Below are 22,788 nucleotides of genomic sequence, written 5' to 3'. Positions count from 1 at the left end.
ACTGGGAAAAAAATCAAAACACAACAAAGCATGAAATCATTAGTGAATGGAGAAAGTTTCAGCATATTAACTTTCATTTTAATAAATAACAATGAGCACATGGCTTAGTAATAATGTGTCTTCTACCTGCAGTAACGTTAAGGGTTGCGCTGCAGACAGCCTGTCCATACTCATTAGTGGCAAAACATTTGTAGGTGTCGGCATGATCTGGTTTTACATGGAGGATCTGAAAAAGCAATATTATCATAGTTAGATTACAGCTTTAGTGGTTAATAGTGGGTTCTTTCTTGCATCGACAGGAATAATTTGTTTTTCTAATTGAGTACTGTGAAGTTGTTTGACAACCAATCAAAGAACCTAACTTCCATACTCACAACAACAATAATTGTATAAGAAAATAAATATTTAATACAAATCAGATATTGTAGAGTGAGTGGATTGTGACCAAAGTGTAACATATATATTGTGTTTTATTTAAATACTGTTTTCTCACCTCAAAAAAGTGCTCTTGAGCTCTTTCATCATATCTGATCGTGTAAGTTTCGTCAATCTTGCCCTTATTACGCTCCCATGTGACGGTTGGTGTCGGCTCTCCACTAACCATAGCTTTGAAAGACGCTTTTTTACCTAAAAAAATAATATATGGAGAGCCATACAGCGGTGATACAGTTAAAGGTAGTTTTTGATAATGCTGTTGCAATCAATGATTTTCTTTGTGGATTTAGTTGTTTACCTTCTAGAGTGGTCATTCCCATTGGTTTACGAGTGATGTCAGGTGTTGACTTTCCCAAAGGCAGTTGCTCAAAGTACTGAGTAATCATAACCCCGGGAACTCTGGACCTTTTCTTGATAGCCACTGTTAAGACCAGAAAATAATGGTTAACTCAACCGTGAGAAGTTGTTACAAATATAACAAAATATAACAAATATAGGCGAAATACCAGAAATCACACATCAATAGTGATTTGTTTGTGACAGCAGAGTTATTTTCAGTATTCACACTGTTACAACATGCCTAAAAAAAACATGGCATTGGACATGGTTAAAAATATTTGTTGAGCTGCATAGTATCACAGTATTTAAAGCTCTAATTTTAAATGTAAAAAAACTAAATTTTATCTTTGATGTCAGTGAAATCCAAGATTTATGAAAAAAGCCCCACAAGAATAAAGTCATGGTCGCGTTAGATGGGCATTACACACGGTGATTTTACCTTTGGTTGCAGTTACACTAGGTTTTCACAAGAGGTCAGTATGTACTTTCTCATTTGTCAACCAACCATTGCAGCTGCAACATCATGGCAAGACCTTTAATTTCTTGAACAGTCGTTGCTAATATGTATTTTTGGATTAGACTACATGTATTTTTGTCAAAAGGCAAACATATACATCACAAAACACTAAAACCCAGTTAAAATTTTGTTTTTTGTCATTTATTTATTTTAATAGAAATTGATATCAGCTAATACATTTTATATTATAAAATAAGTAAGTACACTTTTCTCCTGACAAATGACGGGATTGATGACAAAGTGGAGGTGCCGCAATGTCAACAGCGCTATCATCCTTAGTTCCCTCCTGTGGTGGTGAAGACAGCGAAAGAGAAATGGTTGACACATTTTGTCAGCCTTATTCCTCTCTAGTATTTCAATGGTAGGATGACTCAGCACGCAACAGTAAGTTCATCGAACAGCTGTTGAAATAAAAAACTCTAACCCACAGTCTGTTAGGCCTTTTTTCAGCACCCGCATCACAGTAATGACTCAGAGCTGCTTCATTCAGCTGGGGGCTTGAACCTTTAGCATGATTTCACTGCTGCATAATACAGATAGGCCAAATAGCTAATGAGCGTGTGTGGAATCAAATGTGTTCCACAATTATTCTAGTACAATCAGGTCTTAATCCATAGGGATCTATTGTAGTCTTACAATGGGATTCATTATGTGCCAGAGTTAACTATGTAGATACCATACCAAAACTTACATTTAGATTCATTTAATCAATAATAAAGTACAGCACACAACTTTAACACCTCTATACAGCTGCTCTTCAAGCTTGTTGGTCCCAACAATTCTGCTCATTTTTGCCTCAAACCACTGACTAAAATGCGTAGAATGAAATGCGAATCAATTAGTAGAAAAGCTCACACAATCTACGATTTAGATTTTTATAAGCTATACTTTTCATTTTAGTTCAGTTTGAAATGCGATGCCTACGTTTCATATAAGTAACCGCCTTTCTCATATTTGTGGCTGACTGGGTTTTACAGTTTTATAATAGCTTTTTGAGGTATTTCAAAAAGCCAATTATTTTTACTCTTTACTCATTTTAAAGCATATATATTTAACTAGTTATATCTACAAATGGTTTGATTTTCTAAATACAGGCAGTTCAAATATGGTAAACGCACAGTAAACACATGGAAGTTGAAATATATGCTGCTAGCCAACCTTATCTATCTACTGTAGTTGCAAAAAACATGTGGAAATACAGGTGAGAAGGTGGGTGATAATGCTCACAGACTTGAATTAAATTACTTTGACAATATAAAAATGCAGCAACAAAGTGAACTTCAAAGTCAAACCAAAATCCTCCTCTCTCTGCAATATACGGTTTGCACTGTAAACTCAATGGTTGACTGATTTCACTACTTCCACTGTGAGTTACTTTGAGGTTACCCATTCTTCATCACTTCCCCACAGCAGCTCTTCTCCAGTTAAGGGCACATATTGAATATTCATCCGACTGTGTGTGTCATCTCTCAGGGATTGGTTTACACTCTTACAGTATATCATTCGAATGCAGGCAGGATTCTCGCTCCTCAAGCATTGATTCACACATAATCCAAGACTGGTAGGACAGTAGTCAGTCATTTGCCTCTGCATACCAATCACTCCTGGAGGAAACTGTTAGATTTCGACACCAGCAGACTTCAGGACACCTTCAGTAAATTATTGTTGGCTGTATTAGGCTGATATCCCTTTATTAAACCACTCTAAGCCACTGACACTAGGCCTCCAGAAAGTGAGAATATTTTCAGACCCTTAAGGATAGTGTTTCTTAGAGGTAGAAAATGATATTCCTAAACTTCTTGTCCTTCAAATGTATCCATGCTAGACTTTCAGTTTCAAGTACTAAGTATCTTCTTTGTTTGTTTTTTTTCTTTCCTTGTGTTCTGCAGTATTATTTTACCCACTTTCACCAGTACTTACTGGAAGTGAATCTGAATAATAAAAAAATATGCTTTTAAGGCTTTTGGTAATCATTGAAGAAGCTCATTCTATTCAACATGATAAAAAGCATAACCCATGTGTGAAATTAAGTCCATATATATTCCATATTTTAAAATATTGTGAATCGCTTTGACCAAGTACGCACAACTTTGGTAGTAAGATTTGGTCAAATATAAGTTTAAAATACTACATGGAGATCTGAAAAAAAAAAAAACCTCAACCTTTTACATGCAACAAACAAGGCACAAAAAACAGTCTCACATTTCCAACTTACCCATGGCTTTTGGGTCCTGGTTCTTTTCTGAACTCATTGCAGTGTTGGTTGATTGTTTTTTCGACTCAGAACTATGATGACTTTGTCTCTGAGACACAAAGAAAAAACTTTGTTCACAATTCTATATAGCTACTTCAGTAAAAAAAGAGGCAAAGGGGGATGAATGCTGTGGCATCACCCCCCTCACAGCCACGAAGGGGGAAATTAACAATAGAGAACAAAAGGCTCTTTTTTTGTACGAGGCTGTAAACAAAGATGGGCATTTAACGTTGGCGTCAATAAGGATTGACTCTTTTGGAGCCAGCCTCAAGTGGCCAGTCAAGAAATCGCAGTTTTTGGCACTTATCATTGCCTTCACCACCCCAGAGGTTGCTTCTTGCTTTAAAACTGTGAGCCTTATCTTGTGAAAAGATGAGAATGACCTTCCAAACGTACTAGTTGGTGCAGCGGGCCCATTCTAGCATCTTTGAGGCTGAAAATACCTTTTTAGTCGAGTGATAATATTTGAAATGGGAGCACTAAACCACAACAAGTTCTATGTTTATATGACTCAGCTGAACTTTGTAGGATACACTCTGTTCAAGACAAGTAATTCTTTGAATCTGTGATTTTTTTATACTTAGAATAGAAGATATTTGAACAGTTAAAAAAATCCTGCCAGATTAAGCTTCATCGTCAACCCAAAATACCATTGAAGTAAAAAATTTAATTTGGGATGATAAAGGAAAAACAAGCTTCATTTAATTACAGTGAATATGTTTGGTCATTTTTATATCCTCCTATGGGCCTTGGAGTGGTGTTTCTTAACTTTTGGGTGACAAAAACCCATAATATTTAAGAAGCCAAAAAGGCATGATTTATTAAATGGAATTCATGTGACTGATCTGTTAATCAGTTACTTGATTTATTGTTTGGTCCACAAAATGTCATAAAATAGCATCACCAGTTTCCTAGATCAAAAGATGTTCAATTTGTATTGATAGGAGACTGAAAAACATGTAAAATATTCACATTAGATAAGCTTGAACTGGTGAAAAACTATGTCCATGTGAAAATAGCTGCAAATAAGTGTTCTGTTAAATAAATAAATTAACTAATTATTTCATTTTTAAATATTTACATTTTTGTATTTCATTCATTTGGTACACATAAGCATATCCAAAGACACATGACTAAACTTGAACATTCTATAACTGCTGGGGTCATGAGAACCTGGCAGACCTAAAAATGGGGTCGTGGGCCAGAAAAGGTTGAGAAGCTCTGCCTTGGCGGTTCTCCTCATGTGTCATCAATGTTACCGTATGACATCAGTCAGTCAAAGTGGGGGATGCCTTGACTCCTGCGTGACTCGTGCAGACACTTGGAGACATGCTGGGACACAGTAAATGTGGAATGTGAAATCCCACCTAGTGGCTGACTCTGCCCTAGTACTTGTGGAGTCAAGTGGCTGTGCCAGCAATTTAACTGCTCAGGATCCAAACATAGACAGGAGCAGAATGTCTTCGAAATCAAACTGTTAAGCCAAGGCACATAACTGTAAATCTCTTTTATGCTTCCAACTTTAAAAATTATGTTTTGCACAGTAAGGTGCCTAGTTGTTAACTACCAGCAAAAGACTGAAGTAAGCTTTAAACTTACATGGATTTTTTTTTTTTGTTAGAAGGGGAAAAAGCATCTATTTACTTAATTTACTTGTTCAAAGAACTAACAAAACTTCTTCACAGTTGATATGAGATGTTGCACTGGTTTTTAGTCCTCAGTTTATAGGCAGAAAACTGGAGATGACTTCGACCTACTTTAACTGTCGCCAAGAAGACTTTTAGGTCAAGCACCAGTGGGTGGCAATGACCAAAAAACTGTTAGCGTATGGTAATTTTAATCATGAAGTTAGTTGAGTCATTTTTTCTATTAATTTTAGTGCTGAAAGAATTTCAATAAGAACTTATTTGGGTTTCATAACAAGATAATGGCCATAAGGCTTTTTACATGGCCCTTTAACTTTAAGGACCATAAAAGGAACAATGAAAAATGCGAAAAAAAGATATCTGACCTTGAACACCCAGCTAGAAAAAAATATGAAAAATATGGCTTTAATGTGTCACACATCCTGTGGTGCTCATCATAGTGTGCTCAATCTTTTTGTTAGACATGGGGAGCCAGTTGGGAAGGTCACATTCCTCACTGAAATATGGCATACAGTTGAGATTTTTAATATCAGTATTACAGGATAATCTCAAGAGGTTCGTTCATTTTCTTTGCCTTTAAAGGATATCAAAACTCTGCTGATTTCTTGTCATTAACTCTAATTAAAGCACAAAAGGTAAACTTTTAGAGTTAACTTTTGTAGATACCACTCACACAGTGCAGTCAGTATATTTTGGCTGCTTTTGTAGTTATGGCCTGGGTTCATGAGGATCTGCTTCCATACCAGCCACTAATATTTTTTAAAAGGTCATATATCTGCAGGTTGTTGAATGTAAAAAATAAAATAAAATGTTTTTTTTTTTAATCTTTTCTTTTGTTAGGATAAGTAGATTTTAGCAGCAGCTGAATAAAATAATTTGACAGCATAAACCCAAAATGTTTATCTAAGATACGTATATAAATCATAGTTTTTAATATTTTTTTTATCATTATTAAATGTACAAAAATAATAAAATTACTACTTATCCATTATAGTGCTACTTGTAATAAAGTAAATTAGTGCCATAAATTCAATATTTATAGAAATGAAGAATAGAAAAGACATATTGTCAGTCCTAATATTGGCCTCTCAACAAATAATACTTTTCCGTTGTCCCTTGATTAAATATTTTTATAGTTACCCTGACTTGTACCTCTTGTTAACTGAAATCCTGCTGCATGAAGGTTTCGATCACATCACATAAAATGTATTTGTCGCTTGTGGTCGGTAGATTAATTAGACGAAAAGTATTGACACGGTTTTTCAAACTTGATATAAAAATGTCGGACTTACTTTCAGTTCTTCTTCGTATATGTTCCGCTATCTGTCTTCAGCTTGAACTGTTCTCACTGTCCAATATTTCAAAGGTGACTCCCCTTTTTGTTCGGTGATAAAAGTTCGGGGCGCATAGAAACCCATACATGGACGAAATGTAGTTGCTAAAAACCCATATTACAGCAGTGGTAAAGGGTGGAGGTTCGTCTTACCCATCCCTATGAAAGCGATCACTTTGCAGTTCGCACTGGAAATACATTATGACTGTTCATTTAATCTGGTATTGGACATATCCAGCCAACAGTTTTTCACCATTACGATTGACAATACAAAAACAGGTGCATTACATACTTATAGTTTAAATTTGAAAGAATGTGAAGCTTGATATGACGAATTTGTGGCGGATATTACCGTACTTAATGGTTGATGGTTAAACGCTTTATGATTTATGGATCCACAATAGCCATGTACAGTGACTTCCCACAAGCAACGGCTAACGCATCTCACCAAAAGTTTACGACTGGCAGCTTCACAAGGTCTCTAGTAATAGGATCACTGTACTATGGACTTTATTGGCCAATAAACATTAACATTAGACATTTTATTGGGTAAAATAATCTCTGCTTGATATGAATGAATTGGCCGTTACAATTATCCTCCATAAGTATCAACGGAAATTCTGACAGCATGCCTGTGGTATTCGCTGGGTCACACTGGACCTGTGGTAGCATTATAAAAAGATGGCTGCTCATGATATAGCTGCGTGATGGACTCGTTGCACTGAGCAGGTTTTTGGGTTCAAATTGTCAGAGGTTAAACAAGCATTACTTATCCAGACAGTTTAAATAGTCACCCCAACCTCATAAAAGAGACTGTAGCTTCACTGCAAGAAAAGCGTGATGACACGAGTGGAGAATAAACACAGATATCACCTCTGACCTGGCAGGGGAAAAGAGGTAAGCACTCTTTTATCAAGCAAGTACGTTAAACTGCACTAAATATTTTCTCACTCTTATCAGTGAGTGAAATGCCATCAGATTTAATGGGAACCTTTACTGTGTGTTTAGTCAAAAGGTTATATCTAGCCGGGGTCCTATGTTTTATAGATGTCACATTATGTACAGTAAGGATTTCATTCCCGTTGTCTTCTCAGAATGACAGTGAAGTGAATGAAGAGAAAGTATGTCATGTGAAGTCAACTATAAGTGTTTCCTTAGCAGTTGAACAAATTTTTTCCCCTAAAACCTGTACTTTAAAGGTTATTTTGCTGTATAAAAAGGACTAATTTAATGTTTGCAGCTTAGAATCCTTTTATCGACAATTAACTGGGGAGCTCAGGTGGATATATATGGAAATGCAGTGAAAATGTGCAGTTGACTCACAGGGGTTTAATGTGGTACTGTGATGTGCATGTCATCATGGCCTCTTATATTGGAGCCATGTCCTACTAGAAACATAAACTGGAAATATCTGTTGCACTAATGACAGCCACTGAGTTTGTTTCCGTCAGTGAAGTTAGTGAAGAACTTTTGCAAAGTTATTGATTAAGGCAGTATTCACAAAACAAGACCAAAAAGAAAGCTACACACAGTTGTCAGTTTGTTGATTTATTGAATTTGCTACAAGAGAAAATTAGACAGATGTCTTTGTACTATAGTTGTCACTTCACTCATTGCTAAGAAGTTATTATCTCTGATGGTAGTCTAACAATTGTAAATCAGTCACATTTCAAATAAAATAAATAAGTTAGTATTAAGACCATTTTATATGGCTTTTTCTGTAATTTACACAACAATATCACACACTTTCAAAGAAGTCTATGGAGTAAAACAAAACATTCCACTTGCTTATTGTCCACGATATCTCAGTAAGAAGAAAAGCTGCTTAAAGCCTTTATGCCAGTTTAATCTATGGAGAGAAAAAAGAGAGAAATATATTATTAGTTATATTATAAGAACCAAAACAGATCATTTTAAATCCATACCAACTGCAAGTGAAACCTCACCTTTGACATTAAGCTTGGTAGAACACTCTGCCTTTCCAAGAGGGTTAACTGCAACAACTTTATAGTCCCCGCTGTCTATCGCTCTTACTCTAAGAATGTACATGGAGCACACACCAAACGAGTTGGTGATGTAATAGTTGTTGTCTGAGTTGATGCAGACGTCGTTAAGGTACCAGGAGACTGTGGGCGCGGGACATCCTCGGACAGCACATGTCATCAGGAGTTGGTAACCTTTAGGTGGTGTGTGGACTTTCAGAGGGACCAAGATAGATGGTGGCCTCTCAAAGCGGACCTCTGAACCAACTCCATTTGAAGATATTGGAACTTGATGGGAGAAAATAGGGATTTAAATATTTCATGTCACATGATAATCATATTTTATAAGGATCCAGAAATTTCAGACATTTTTCTTGTTTTTTCCAGATCTAAGGTTCTGTGCAATGAACTTATCAGATATTTTAAAGTTTCATTATTGTGACTGCACTTTGGGAGTCGATACAGCCATGCTAGGGATTTAGGGAGGTTGTATTTAAGCTTATGTAAACATAGCAATATGCTCACAGTATGTTTAGCAGGTATAATGTTTCCTATGCTCACGATCTTAGCATGCCAACAAAATCAGCCGTGGCTGATGGGGATGCCATTAGTTTTACAGGTATTTGGTCACTAGTGGACACATTTTGACCTCATGATGATGCGGGATTAAAAACCGATGTATATCTGTGCCAAACTTTCATACTGATCCATGAAGTAGGTGTGGAGATATTTCATTGGATAATTAAACATTTTGACTTGAATGGAAGTCGTAGGAATTATTTTCTGGGGACCAGAAGACTTATATCATTACAGACATAGCAATCCGTCCAATATATATAATAACATTTCACTTTGGACCAAAGTGGTTTAAGTACATATTTATCAAATGATTTAGCTCCTTTTTCTTATTTCTTTTTAAATAGCCTTGCCACTGTGGGTTGTAAGAAAGGGTTCCTAAGGCTCTATATATAACAACCTAATCTAGGTTTAACTCAAATTTACTCCTAATACGAACTATAACCATCAGTCTGACTACCAAGATATGTTTGTTTACACCATCCAAATAGAATTTCGAATGGAATATTACACATATATACATATTGACTGTGTTGGGCAAGTTATAGGTATACTGTTGTGGCGCCTACTTGAATCAGATTAGCTCTGAACAATAATACAATAATGTAGCTGGACATTTTGACTCTATCCCTGTTTCAGTGCTGAATACATAGCAGTTGAACAAGTAGACTGATTGCCTGTAATGGCAAAATCAAACATTATTGAACTGGAACAACTATAATAGCCCACCTCTGTTGCTGTTGATGCCCCATGTGGGTGACAGAGATGGATCTGAGAGGCCCATATCATTCTTGGCATAGATCCGAAAATGGTATTCTATTCCAGCATGGATGTTGTTGGCGGTGTATGAGTTAGCAAAAAGGCGGTCTGCTACAGTCTTCCACATTCTGGTGTTAGAGTCACATTGAGAGACCACGTAGTACAGGCGGTCGTCTAGCTCCTCATCTGGAGAAGGAAGCCATGATACCAACACTCTGCCATGGACCGTTTGCTCCAGCGCCACTGGCCCTGGAATCTTGGGTTCATCTAGTAACAAATATGATAAGATGCAGAATATGTTAGGAAGAGAGGGCAAAATCAACTGCTTGTCCTGTGTCCCCCCTGTTTTTTGCAGGCAGTTGTCATTATTTTCTTTGTTATGTAGGTTTTTAAGGGATTCGATTTGCATTAGACAACTGTTAGCTGAGTTAATAATATTCATATCATATCCTATTACTGCATGTTAGTGATTTTGTCATTCTATTGAGAAGTTGTCATCGGCAATAAGGGTTTGACATTGGATTGCCAATACATCTGTGTGTCAGTGGTGCTTAATTTGTTAGTTATTATCCAATTAATGTTATCTACTATTGATATAAATGATGTTCTACGCTGGTCAGAGGAACACAATGCAAAAAATACATTTATTTATTTGTCTTCACTACCATTACTTTCAGTAGAAAAATATCACAGTTTTGCACATCTTTTCTGTGCTTATTATACTGTCATGTCCTTATTTGGCCTTACCTGTGACTCTAACCTCGATGTCAAATGAAGCCTCACCCACAGAGTTTTTGGCCTTGATAGTGTAAATGGCTGAATCTGAGCGCTTTGATGAGGGAATAACAAGCTGAGACATTCCCTCTGTATTGATGACATTAATCCATGGTGATAATGGCTCGTCATCCTTCAGCCAAGTGATCTCAGGTGGAGGTTCACCCTGGAGATAACAATATCAGATAAATTAGATAAAGAGTGAGTCATATGCAGTCATGTCACAGTGTCATAAACTCATCATTGAAGAATATGACTGGAATAGGGGAATTAAATACAAAATGTGCAAAAGATACATTTAGGAATCCCACCATGGAGGAAAGGCTCAGTGAGTGTACATATACACTCATACATATTCATACCTCATAGCAAACTTTGACACGTGCAGAATTTCCTGCTCTGACAACAATGAAGTCCTCTGGGTCTTTAAAACAAGGTCTCACTGGAAGAAAAAACACGGAACATAATATACAGACAGGGAACAAACATTGCTCTGAATAGCAAAGTTAAATAATGAATCCGCCCAGTGGAGGAAGTTAACTACTTACTGTTAGGATTCTTTGCACACACCATTGCAGAGGGAGGGCTCGGGTCTCCTGGTCCTGACTCATTGATTGCTGAAACCCTGAACTCATATTCTGCTCCTTCAGTGACATCTTTAACTGCATATTTTATGTCTAAAAATACAATTCACAGCATTGCAGGAATGATGAATAATGAAGCTACTTTCTCTTAAATTAAAACATAATATGTGTGTTTCTGACCGACCTTCAATAGGTTCATTAATTGCATTCAGGGCAACCCACTGGTTTGTGTCCTTCTTTCGTTTCTCCAGTTGGTAACCAATGATCGGTACTCCTTTGTCGTCCTCTGGGGGCGTCCAGGTCAAGTTGATGCAGGTCTTAGAGGCACTTACCACTGTGGGGGCACCAGGTGGACCAGCGAGTACTAAGGAATGACAAGTAGTTTAATTAATCACGTAAGCTCATTATTAATAATTAAGAAGTAATTAAAGACCTAGAATACATTAAGGACATCTCCACGTTATCACTGCAGGGTATTGCAAACTATTCCTCTTGGAGATAGAGCAGCCATTACAGCAGTGATAAAAGGTGGGATCTCCACAGTGACTAAATAGTGCTGGTGACAAACGATTTGAAGCAATCACAAACCTATCCAGAGGCATTTTCATTTATTACAACCTAAGGGAGATTAAGATGGGATTTGCTGAGGAATGCTAAATGAGACTTTTTTTTCAATGCTCACTCATTATGCCAGCCATAATGCTATCAGCTGTCTCCAGGGAGTCACTGAGGCCCTCAGGGTTTTCCGCGTAGATGCGGTAGTCGTATTTCTTTCCATGAGTCACATTCCTGTCTCTGAAGGAAGTCTTCTCAGCTGAGACATCCCCAAGTTTGGTCCACAGACCCTGTCTTGCCTGCTGCCGTTCTATTATGTAGTTGGTCACAGCGGAGCCGCCATCGTCTTTGGGAGGGTTCCATTTAATTTCAATTACAGATGAGGTGGTTTCGAGAATCTCCACTGGACCCTCCGGTGGACCTGGCCGATCTGTTTCGAAAACATGGTGTTAAATTATGAAATACTTAATAAGGTGAAGGTTTTGTTTATGTTGCAATGTGACTGTGAATCTAGAGGTAAACATATACTATAAACCAAAATTTTTCCTGCAAGATAACTCCTTTTTTTATTTTTTATATTTTATTTACCAAGCACGATTAGCCTAGATGTGGCCTCCACAGATCCAAATGGGTTTTTGAGTTGTATCTTTATTTCCCCTCCGTCTGTCCGCAGGCAGTCTCTGAACAGCAACCGGCTGTGATTCGGCTCCTTCACGATCTTGACTCCTCCTCCATCTTTGACCTCAGTGCCATCCTTGAACCAACTAACCACCAAACCCTCCTGAGGAGGGAAGGGCATCTTAAAAGTAGCATTCTGGCCCACTCTTATGATCACAGGTTTGGAGAACTTGTGAAGGTCGTCTGGATCAAATTCAGGTACGTCTATGAAACACAAAGTGGAATTCAGTTTAATGCACAGAAGACATAAAATTGAATGTTTGATCTACAATTGAGGGGAGTATATTTTATTTTACCTCCAACAGTGACCTTTCCTTGTGTACTGAGATTCCCCGATTCAAAACGATAAACTCCAGTGTCATCATCTCTGCAGCTGTGAATTGTCAGCTTGTGAGAGTTTCCATCTTTGGTAATGGTGATCCCAGCATCTGAGTCTAACTAGAAAAGCAAATATGAAAGGGAGAGTATTATACTATGCAGAGTTGCATATATCCATTTAGGAAGAAGAAAAAACTCCCATCTAATAGCATGGCTGTTACTTTGTACTTTGCTGACAATGTGGGAATGAAAAAAATGTCTTACTTTTTTTTTTTTTTTACAACTTACGGTAAAGTAGAATTCCCAGATTATAGCATTTAGATATTGTAAGTATGCAGTAAGTATGATTATTCATGGACTTTACCGGCTCTCCATCTTTGAACCAGGCACCATCACAGTCCATGCTCATCTTCACCACTAATTCAGCTGGTTCTCCACGTTTAGCATAAATATCAGAGAGTCCACAGGTAATACCAGGCTCTGGGAAACAGAAAACAAAAGTTACTATTGCTTTAACATTTACATGTATGTGCACGAGCTCTAACGTTAGGACTGTATGTATACTGAATGAAAGTACATCACTCAAAATCCCATTACCATACTTACATGAAGGAGTCAAATGGGTAATCAAAATCAATGATTTCCTGTGAATAATGTTGTAGTTGTGCTTTACATAAAGAAAAGGGTTAATGTTTAGTATGCTGGTATGCTACCACTGCATAAAAAGTAAAAATTAGGATTCATAACTTAAACTACATCTATAGACTAGAAGTGCACTCGGAGAACGCAGACCGTCTGAGTGCATGGCCTTGACAGAGGTCTCACAGTTAGCAAAAAGTAAAAACTAATTAGTCTATCCGATTTGGATCAGTTCCAAAATCATGGGTTCTTCCTCGGCCCATGCTACCCCTTCCACAAAGTTTCATGAAAATTGGGCCAGTGGTTTTCTGTAAACCTGCTGACAAACAGACAAACAAGTAAACTAAACCCAAAACATAATCTTCTATGTGAAGGTATCAAATATTAGAGAAGTGTGCTGTAGTTATAACTTTATGATAAACACAAGTTGCAAAGCAAAGTAATGACATTAAAAACGAACACAATGACGAGCAGCAAACATAAAACTTTGCACACTTTGTTGACAGAAACCCATGAAGATCACAAGACTTTCTAAGAAGACACAAGCATGTTTGAACATTGTGAGTCTTTGTGTCAGTATTATATTAAAATGGTGTTTCCAGCTAAGCCGTTATTTCACACCTTGTCATTTATAAGTTTGCTTTTGACTTAAACTATTTGTTAAATTCGCAGAACTAGGATGTTACAGAGAGCACAATTTGATTAGACATAGTTTTGTTAATTTTAAAAACTCTACTGTGTTACTAATGAAAACCAAAAGTATTTGTATTAGTTTTTTTAATATATGTGTTATTATAGCACTTTCAGTATAAAATTTCTGCAGTACCACCTTCTACTTCTGCAAGCGGTGGATCAAGCGTTTCACCACCAGCGGCTTCTTCAGCTGAGTGGCCTAACAGCAATAACGACAGTAAGTCATTTACACTTGATTAAGTAAATTAGTCCCTTAATTTTATTTGCTCTTCTGTTGTCTCTCTTACCACTTCCATAGTCTCCGGTTGGTTCTGTTGATGTTTTGTCTGAATGAATAATCACACACAGTATGAAAATATTTAGATTTTATCGGTCAATCTGTGGTCATGAATTTAATGTCAAAACTTGTTATTCGGATTCCAGTGATGTATATATTGCATGAGTGATCTGATTAGAAAGTTCATGATAAATAAACGTTACAAAGCAGGTTAAAGACAGAATAAGCAAACAACGTAATGGCAAGCAGCAAACATAAAACTTAAACAGAAACCCAGTGAGTGAACATTGTAAGTCTTTGTATCGGTTATATTGGTGTTTCCTCATGCTAGTCATAATTTCACACCTTCTCAATTATTTTCATTTGATTTTAGAGAAACTATAACCTGGGAACCAGATAAATCTGTGAGCCGATGTTTCATTTGCTCTATCAGATGTGTCTGGTCCCTCTCCCGCTAAAACAGAATTTCAGGTCCTGGTTGGTCCAATCGCAACCGGGGCGGGTTTGACTGGCAGGATATGAGGCATTTTCCTAAACAACTGAGATGGCTGTCACACTTTCTGATGAAGCCAGTATTGTGACAATAATAAATTAAGATGATGGTTTCTTCAAATAATTTAGTAGCATGACTAACAACACGTTGCTTTTCTAAATTCTTATGGCAAAACATTGGTTCACAGATAAATCAGTGCAACCATCACAGCTTATCTCTGCACGCTGTAGTCCGATGTGTGGCTCAGCACATCACACATCACAAGTTTCATGCTCTGATTAGTTGTATCCATTTGCATTCAGATCTAAGCCTATTGATCATTTCATTTTTTATGTTCCTTGGACATAAAAAATGAAGAGGTTCATCTGGTATACAACCTCCTGTATCACCAGCAGCTTCTTCAGCAGAGCGGCTTAACAGCAATAACACCAGTAAGTCTTTAAAACTTGATTTAGTAAATTAGTGTATATTAAATACTCCACTGTTATCTTACCACTTCCCGAATCTCCAACGGGTTCTGTTGATGTATTTTCTGATTGATCTGATTGACCTGATCAATGATCACACACAGCATGAAAACATTTAGTGTCAGTCTGCAGTCATGGATTTGATGTCATGTGAAACTTGTTCTCCACATTCCAATAATGTATACAGTGCATGGTTCAAGTATAGGATGTATAATATAATATAAGTGTGATCTGGTTACTCTGATAAAGGGACATAGTCTTGGGAATGTTTAATACATTCTCAACAATTCAGGTATATTTAAAATTACTTCTGACTATTTTCCAAAACATGCCATAGTTTCATACATTTTTGAATGTGTTTTTTCTGACTTACAGAGCCAGTAGAATTAGAGAATATTTTTTTTCCATTGAAAATTTGCATTTGAAAGTTTTCTGTCAATGAACACTTAAATAGTTCAGCTTTTTTTTTTTTGTGTGTGTTCTAGCTTCCAGCTGCTAATGTTACAGCCCTTACTATAATTGATTCCAGAATCATGCTGATTTGTGCTCCAATAAGTAGAACAGTAGTAGAATCGGGGTTTTTTTTGTTTTTTAAAATTATGTTTATGCTTTGTGAAGCTGCGTTCACTAGTTATCTTTTTGAAAACAGCAGTGGAAGATGGTGGGATAGGGTTCGAGACACCTCCATATAATCATATTCATATATTCTCAAATGCTAAGTGAGAGAGTGGGAGAAAGGATAGATGTGCTAATTCATTTTCAGAAGTTTTAACTTTCTTGTTGAAACAGTAAAAGTATTTTTAAATGGTCAAATGTGTGGCAGAGAGCATACTTTAAAAAGATAATCAATGTAAAGATCATGTCTGTTTTATTAGCTGTTCTAACCAGTCTGCACATACAAAGCGATAATGGCATTAACATAAGAACAGACATAATACTAAGATAGATCAACTAATGCAGGAATATCTCTGCAAGATGATTTCCATATCGCAATAAAATGAATAAGACGTCTGCATAAAGGGTGGGAAACAGAATTATACAAATATAAAAACTAAAGTGTTACTAAACTAAAATGCTTTGAAAAATAGTATGAATTGTATAAATATGGGATAAAACATGCTGGAGTGCTGGTATGGCTTCTAAAGCACAGATCTTTGTAAATAACATAGTTCAGTACAATATATCAAAAAGTGAAACACAAAACTGACATTTTACAGCCAGCAAGGTGCAGACAACACTACACAGACAAACTGTCTATCTTGCTATCCTAGGAATATTGATTGTACCAGTAAATGTAAATGAGCTCAATAATATTAAGCAAAACCTGACCTTGAAGAGGCAGACAGTCACATAAAGAACTAACAACACAACATAGAATAAATCACATTACAGTGAAGTTAGCGGCAGTATAATTTTCCTTTTATCTGCGTAAAGTGTGGCAGGATTAATAAACTTATCACTGAAACATTATGCTTCAATAGCTGTCATATTCACCTTAGAATGCATGCAAAGGTTGTAACAACCATTTAAAATTCTCACCAGGCTTCGGTACTTCCACAACAGGTGGATCCGGCACTGGGGCTGGTTCCTTTGCGACGCCTATCAACCATTTGAAGTTAGTTATTTTTGTATCAATAAATGATCACAGCAAGAATTATATAAAAATAACTAAAACAATTATTTCCATTATTGTAGTATCAGCATTCTTACTTGGCTCGGGTTCTTGTGGTTTCTGAGGTTCAGGCTTAGCGGCTGGAGGGGCTTCAGGTGGAGGTGCAGCTGCTGCAGCTTTAATCTGTTCTTTTACTTCCTCTCTCTTCTTCTCTAATTTTACTTGCTGCTCTTGGGCAATCTTCTGCAGATCCACCCCAGATCCTCCTGCCCTTGTTGTTTTTCTTGCTGATTTTTTGCCCTTTTGTGCATCTTTGTCAGCTGAATTGGGTGAAAACAAGCTTTAGGTCCTCCTTAAAATGGCATCTTATGACACGAAAAGCAAATATTTGTAAAATGAATTTGGATTAACTTGAATATTAGCAGTAAGTCTTTTGGTGGTGTTTTAATATCTTACCTTCAACCACAAGCCATGCATTGCAGGATTTTATTCCTGCGCAGGCAGAATAAATTCCTTTGTCTACTATCATGCAGTCTTTGACCACCAGCCTGTGAATGAGCTTGTCTTCTGAAACCTGGATATCATATTTATCGCCCTGCTCCAGTGGTAAATTCTTGCCAAACCACAAAATCTTGGAGAATGGATTTGACAGGACACACTCAAAAACAGCATCTTCTCTCTCAATTGCCTTCACTTCCTGAATTTTCACCAAGAAATCCACCATGGGGACTGAAAAATAACAAGCATTGCATGATAATTATTAAAAACATTTTCATTTTTGTGTTAAGTATCTAAAGATTGTCTTCCTTTATGTCAGTTAGGGATACTAAGTTTTTTTATATGCAAGTGCAAAACTTACTTTTAAATTCAGTGGAAAACATATTAACATCCTCGACATCCAACTGGTACAATCCAGCATCGTCTGGCATCAGGTCCCTCAAACTGAACGTATATTTTTTCCCCACTTGTTTGAGGTTGTGCTTCATCTTATCTCCCAACTCCTTCGTATATGGAACCATCACACCATCCTGTGGGGGTGAAGCAGATTAGGGATTTCTAGCACAACTTTATCTACTTCAAAGGCACATAGAGGAAGGAAAGACGTCTTAAGAAGGCCAAACTTCAGCAACACTTGCAGTATATTTAATGTAATTTCTTCAAATAGTGCCTGCAAAAATAGGTGTCGGAAAATAGCTGTGTCACTTTATTTTATGCAAAGCATCACAACAGGACTTCATCATAAAATCTTCCAATTCTTAGCCAGAGGCTCTTGGATACTAATGATTGTGCTGTAAATGTCTTAATAATGTGTCTCAGAGCTCTGAGTTTACTAGTAGACAGACCCAATAATGTTGGTCCATCTGTCCGTATATCCATATATATACATATCATGACACATCTTTACAAGTACTGGACAGATTTCAATTTAATGAACAAATAAATAAATAAATAAATTCATAATCAGTCCCTCGAGGGTACACCCTTTGTCTGGTTTGATTCCCTGTCTGTTGTGTAGTAGGGCTGCTAGGAGTAGTGGTTTAGTTTTCACACTAACCTTGTAGAGGAATATGGAGCTACTTGGATCAATAAGGTCCATGTCAATCTCAAAGGATGCCGTACCATCTGCATTGACTTGAATTGGTTTCAGGTTGGACAGGTTTTTGACAAACTGTGACAAAAAAAGAATAATATCAGACAGAAAGCAAAATAGCAAACAAGTCAACATGCAAATATCACAAATGACAAACCTCAGCTTGTTCTTCTTCCCTTTCTTTCTTCATTTCATTAAGTTTCTTTAGCATCCAGCGAAAGTCAGTCACTCCAAACTCTCTACAGATACGTTCATAGTCTTTCTTCTCAGCGCTGAGTAAGAGCTCCCAAAATTTAGGATCAATCTCTCCCTCTTTTCTCTCAGGTTGCTCGGATTTCGGAAGGATCTTACTGCAAATTAAAATAGAAAGTTTTCAGTTGGAGACCTATGAAAATCAATGGAACGCAGAAGACTGCCACGTCACGCACAACAACCACACCTTCTCCTTTTTAGTACAGTCTTAAAATTCCCATTGGTGGCTTCGGCTGCTTGTTGCTGAGGTTTGTTCTTTTTGTAACCAACTGAAAGCAGAAATGGAGGGTACTCATAATATTATACAAATGATATAATTGAACAACACACAAGAGGGACTATCGAGTGATAAGTACTAAAATGACGATACTTAATTTGAAGTAGATTTGTGAAAACACTTGAGTAAATTACTCTGGATGATATTACATGGAATTTTTTGCCAAATCCAAACTGAGGAGTCCTTACCTTCAATCACATTCAGAACAACTGTGACCACGGCTTGTCCAAATTCATTTATGGCAAAGCATTTATAGGTATCAGCTTGATCTGGCATAACATTTGGCATCTGAAAAAAATAAAACATATTTACTGTATTGCAGTGGTTACCAACTGTGTTCCGAAACATCCCCATCTAATAGTACCTGGTATTTCATTCCTATGTAGTTGGCTTATCATAGCTATTTTTTGATTATTACAATGTAGTACAGATAAGCCTCACACCAACTGTCCTAACTGTCCTATTTTTTTTATTATCTGTGTGTTTATTTTCCTCTTGTGAGGAGAAAATGGGCTACTACTCTACAGTCTTTCCCTGTTTTCCCTGCCAACTTCAGAGGAACTCACTAGGGTAGTCTGTTTGGGACTGATATAAACTTTCCAATGAGTAGTGATATAAATAGATCCTTTGTGGCTTCATGCACATGACGGAACAATTACTGGCTTTGCATGCTCCTTGATTGGTAGAGGGCCTGCTTATATATGTCAACATGCCTTTTATTTTACTTTGCAGTGCCAAGCCCATTTCATCAAACTGACTTCAGTATTGACCATACTCCTCTCAGGATGAGTGAAATCCCCTCATTGTAGAGAAAGTGATCGGCAAGCAAACTGATGGGTCAGAAGACTGGATGACATTGATGGAATCAAATAGCTTCTTCTTATTCCTCCCTCTCTCCTTCTATGTCTGTTTATCTATTTTCCTCTGTGCTATTTTTACCACCCCTTTACATCAGCATGATGCTGTGGAGTGTCACTGCCATCTGATAGCACGTTTCACTCGCCTCAAATGTATGCTCATTGGAGGTGGCATCGTATTTAGGCTGATATCTTGACGTATCAGACACATCTCCATTATTTCTGCTCCATGTTACAGTCGGCTGTGGGTCTCCAATGACAATTGCTTTAAAAAAAGCAAATTTTCCTAAAAAAAAAAAAAAAACAGAGACAAGGTCAACTTAATTTCCTTTTTTTTTTAAACACAAGAATCAAATGCAAATATATTTTAATCATTCTGTAGGATTATTGATTTGTAATATATACTCTAATAAAGTAGAATGTTTGATGCCCACACAACACCACTTATGCCTACGTCGCAAATGCAAACAGTGAAGAACATAGATTTTTGATTATCTTATCATTTTTCTGGTTGTAGTTGAAATCTGTGTGTGTTTAATTGTATCTGGCTGAAACACGAGTCTGCTCCAATTGGTCCATTGCACAAAAGGCATGGATCTCATCCATTATGCAGAATCATGGAAATTCCACCATGGAATATTTTTCGATATTAATGTTTAATATCACTCTCATACTATCAGTCCTACCCTCTTGGATGGTCAGAGCAATCGGCTTTCGGGTGAAGTCTGGATGGCTCTTTCCCTCTGGCAGCGTCTCAATAAACTGTGTAATCATCACCCCAGGGACTCTAGATTTCTTCTTGATCCCCACTGTCAGTATTGGAAAATGAAATGTCAGTGACAACACATTTGACACTTAAAAAGAGAACAGAATGGCATCTGTGAGACCCTCAGATGTGTTTTTTTGTTTTGTAAACAAAACATCACCCTCATAAACCATGCTGAAACACATTCTAATACGTGGAATATTAGAATGTATAATGTTACTCTGTATCAGTCTCTTATCATTGTAGAAGGCTCTATTGTGTCACATGTTCAATACATTCACATTACAATAGCTTTATCCCATTAACCTTTTCCCTTGGAAATCCATGCCTAAAATTCAACCTGAGAACAGATATGTAGTGGTGCACCTACATATCTACGCACAACATATATGTACGCTTATAGAGCATACTAATAAACCCATTGCATATCAGTTTGTCATGCCTTCGTGAGCAGTCAGGGAAGGAAAAAAATAGCTGATGACGGTTTCTCCATTGTCCTCTAAGCCTACCTTCTTTACCAATCTCTCCATCAGGATCTGATAAGGCACATGTTAAAGAGCATATACAGCACATGTCAGCATGTTATTAACATTTGATTGCGGATTAGACTTAAATATTTAATCTGAGGGACATGAAATAAAATATTACTGTGGAGCAGCATTTTGTGCAGCACAGGTAAAACTGTAATGCTTGTCAGGTTGCATCAGTATACAATGTGTTATGTAACTTATCAGCACAAAAACACATGAATATGGAAATTATAATAATATCTGATTCTCATTTCCAGGTGCTCTGGAGCGTTAAACTTGTAAAATGTATCTGTTCCTCAGTGTGCAGTGTTATGATCAGCCTGCAATGTATGTCTACCTTCTTTATGAGTTCTTGTTGGCCTTTAATAGACGTGCATACATGTTGTCTTGTTAAGTCTAAATAGGGATGCTAATAGCCAAATTACAGCCTTGAACTTTCTGAATAAAGGCATTTGAATAGTAAAAGTTGTGAGTATGTACCCTATAACAAGTAATTAACCATTTGATGCATCAGATAGACATAGAAATCTGCAAACAATGAAAGCAGTTTTTAGAGTTATTCACAATTTCCTTTAGATTTATTCACAAATAGATCTCCTTGCCAACCTCATTCTATCAACTCTGCTTGACTCTGATCTGGAAATATGTCATCTTATCACTTTGTTTGAGTCTGTCAAGGTGATCAAACTTACTGAAACCAACTTGTCACCTCTTTGTTTCTAATTGATCTTCAGAGTTTGGAGGAAAAGAACAAAAGTAAACTTAAAATTGGGTGTTCCTCCTGTAAGGAATGAGATTGCACTTTCGTGCGTACCTTGGCCAGTGGCTGTCCCATCTGTCACTTTTGATCTTCGAAACATCTTGGGTCCTTTGATTCCCCAATGGATTCAGCAAGATTTCCTCGACTGCAAAAGATAATGGAACGGTTTTAAGCACAGTGTTTACAGCTTTGCAAATATCAGGAGGAGGAATGAATCTTTTGCTTATTTTTTCAAAATAATATGAATAATTCAGCCGCAGCTTTCAAGTGTTATTTTGCTTTAAATCTGTAGTATAGTCAAAGAGATTGTTTTTGTTGAAAGATTCATTTTAGGCAGAAGCAGGAGCTCTGCCAGAGCATCAATTGATAGTAAAGTCTTTTACAGTGAACAACTAGTGAGATGTAATTTAATTTGAACTACACATATTCTTTATTGCTACATTTTATGCAGAAATGTTTAGCTGAATTTGCAAATGTAGCCTAATCTTCCAGTTGTATGTTGAGATAATGTGGAGATAATATAACTGAGTAATGCTAGGATTAGTTAAAGTTGTGGTAATTCCTGGAAGGACTGGTTATTCAATTATTTCAATAAATTCAACACATAGAAAGTTTCGTCTTCTGCGAAAACAGGCACACACATTACATAAGTAAACAAAAGTAAATCCAAATAGGGTAATATATGTTTAACCATCAAAAATACTTTTTCTTTAAAAAAAAAAGCTCTGCCCAACATTACCTGTGGCCTTAATACAACTGCAGAATCTCAGTATACAGTAAAGAAAACTCAAAACATGATCATCTCTGGCTGCATGCCATGCAGC

The 22,788-nt window shown here is 36.9% G+C and overlaps 1 protein-coding gene across 1 annotated transcript; it reads right to left on the bottom strand.

The window, feature by feature from the left end:
• Nucleotides 1-8,068: 8,068 nt before the first annotated feature.
• On the bottom strand, nt 8,069-22,070 carry LOC131968110 (immunoglobulin-like and fibronectin type III domain-containing protein 1). The gene is made up of 22 exons (XM_059328854.1): nt 22,019-22,070; nt 20,595-20,717; nt 20,055-20,194; nt 19,240-19,339; nt 18,962-19,043; nt 18,680-18,872; nt 18,487-18,600; nt 17,791-17,959; nt 17,388-17,660; nt 17,030-17,251; nt 14,219-14,281; nt 13,115-13,230; nt 12,729-12,870; nt 12,343-12,636; nt 11,882-12,184; nt 11,384-11,563; nt 11,164-11,292; nt 10,978-11,057; nt 10,589-10,781; nt 9,812-10,108; nt 8,471-8,794; nt 8,069-8,373 (listed from the first exon to the last, which is right to left on the bottom strand). Exons 1-22 carry the CDS (start codon nt 22,062-22,064, stop codon nt 8,369-8,371), a joined length of 3,588 nt encoding a protein of 1,195 aa, XP_059184837.1. The 5' UTR covers nt 22,065-22,070; the 3' UTR covers nt 8,069-8,368.
• Between the last annotated feature and the right edge of the window lie 718 nt (nt 22,071-22,788).

Source organism: Centropristis striata, chromosome 3, assembly GCF_030273125.1.
Source record: "Centropristis striata isolate RG_2023a ecotype Rhode Island chromosome 3, C.striata_1.0, whole genome shotgun sequence".
Taxonomy (NCBI): domain Eukaryota; kingdom Metazoa; phylum Chordata; class Actinopteri; order Perciformes; family Serranidae; genus Centropristis; species Centropristis striata.
This window is presented reverse-complemented; position numbering and strand designations above follow the sequence as displayed.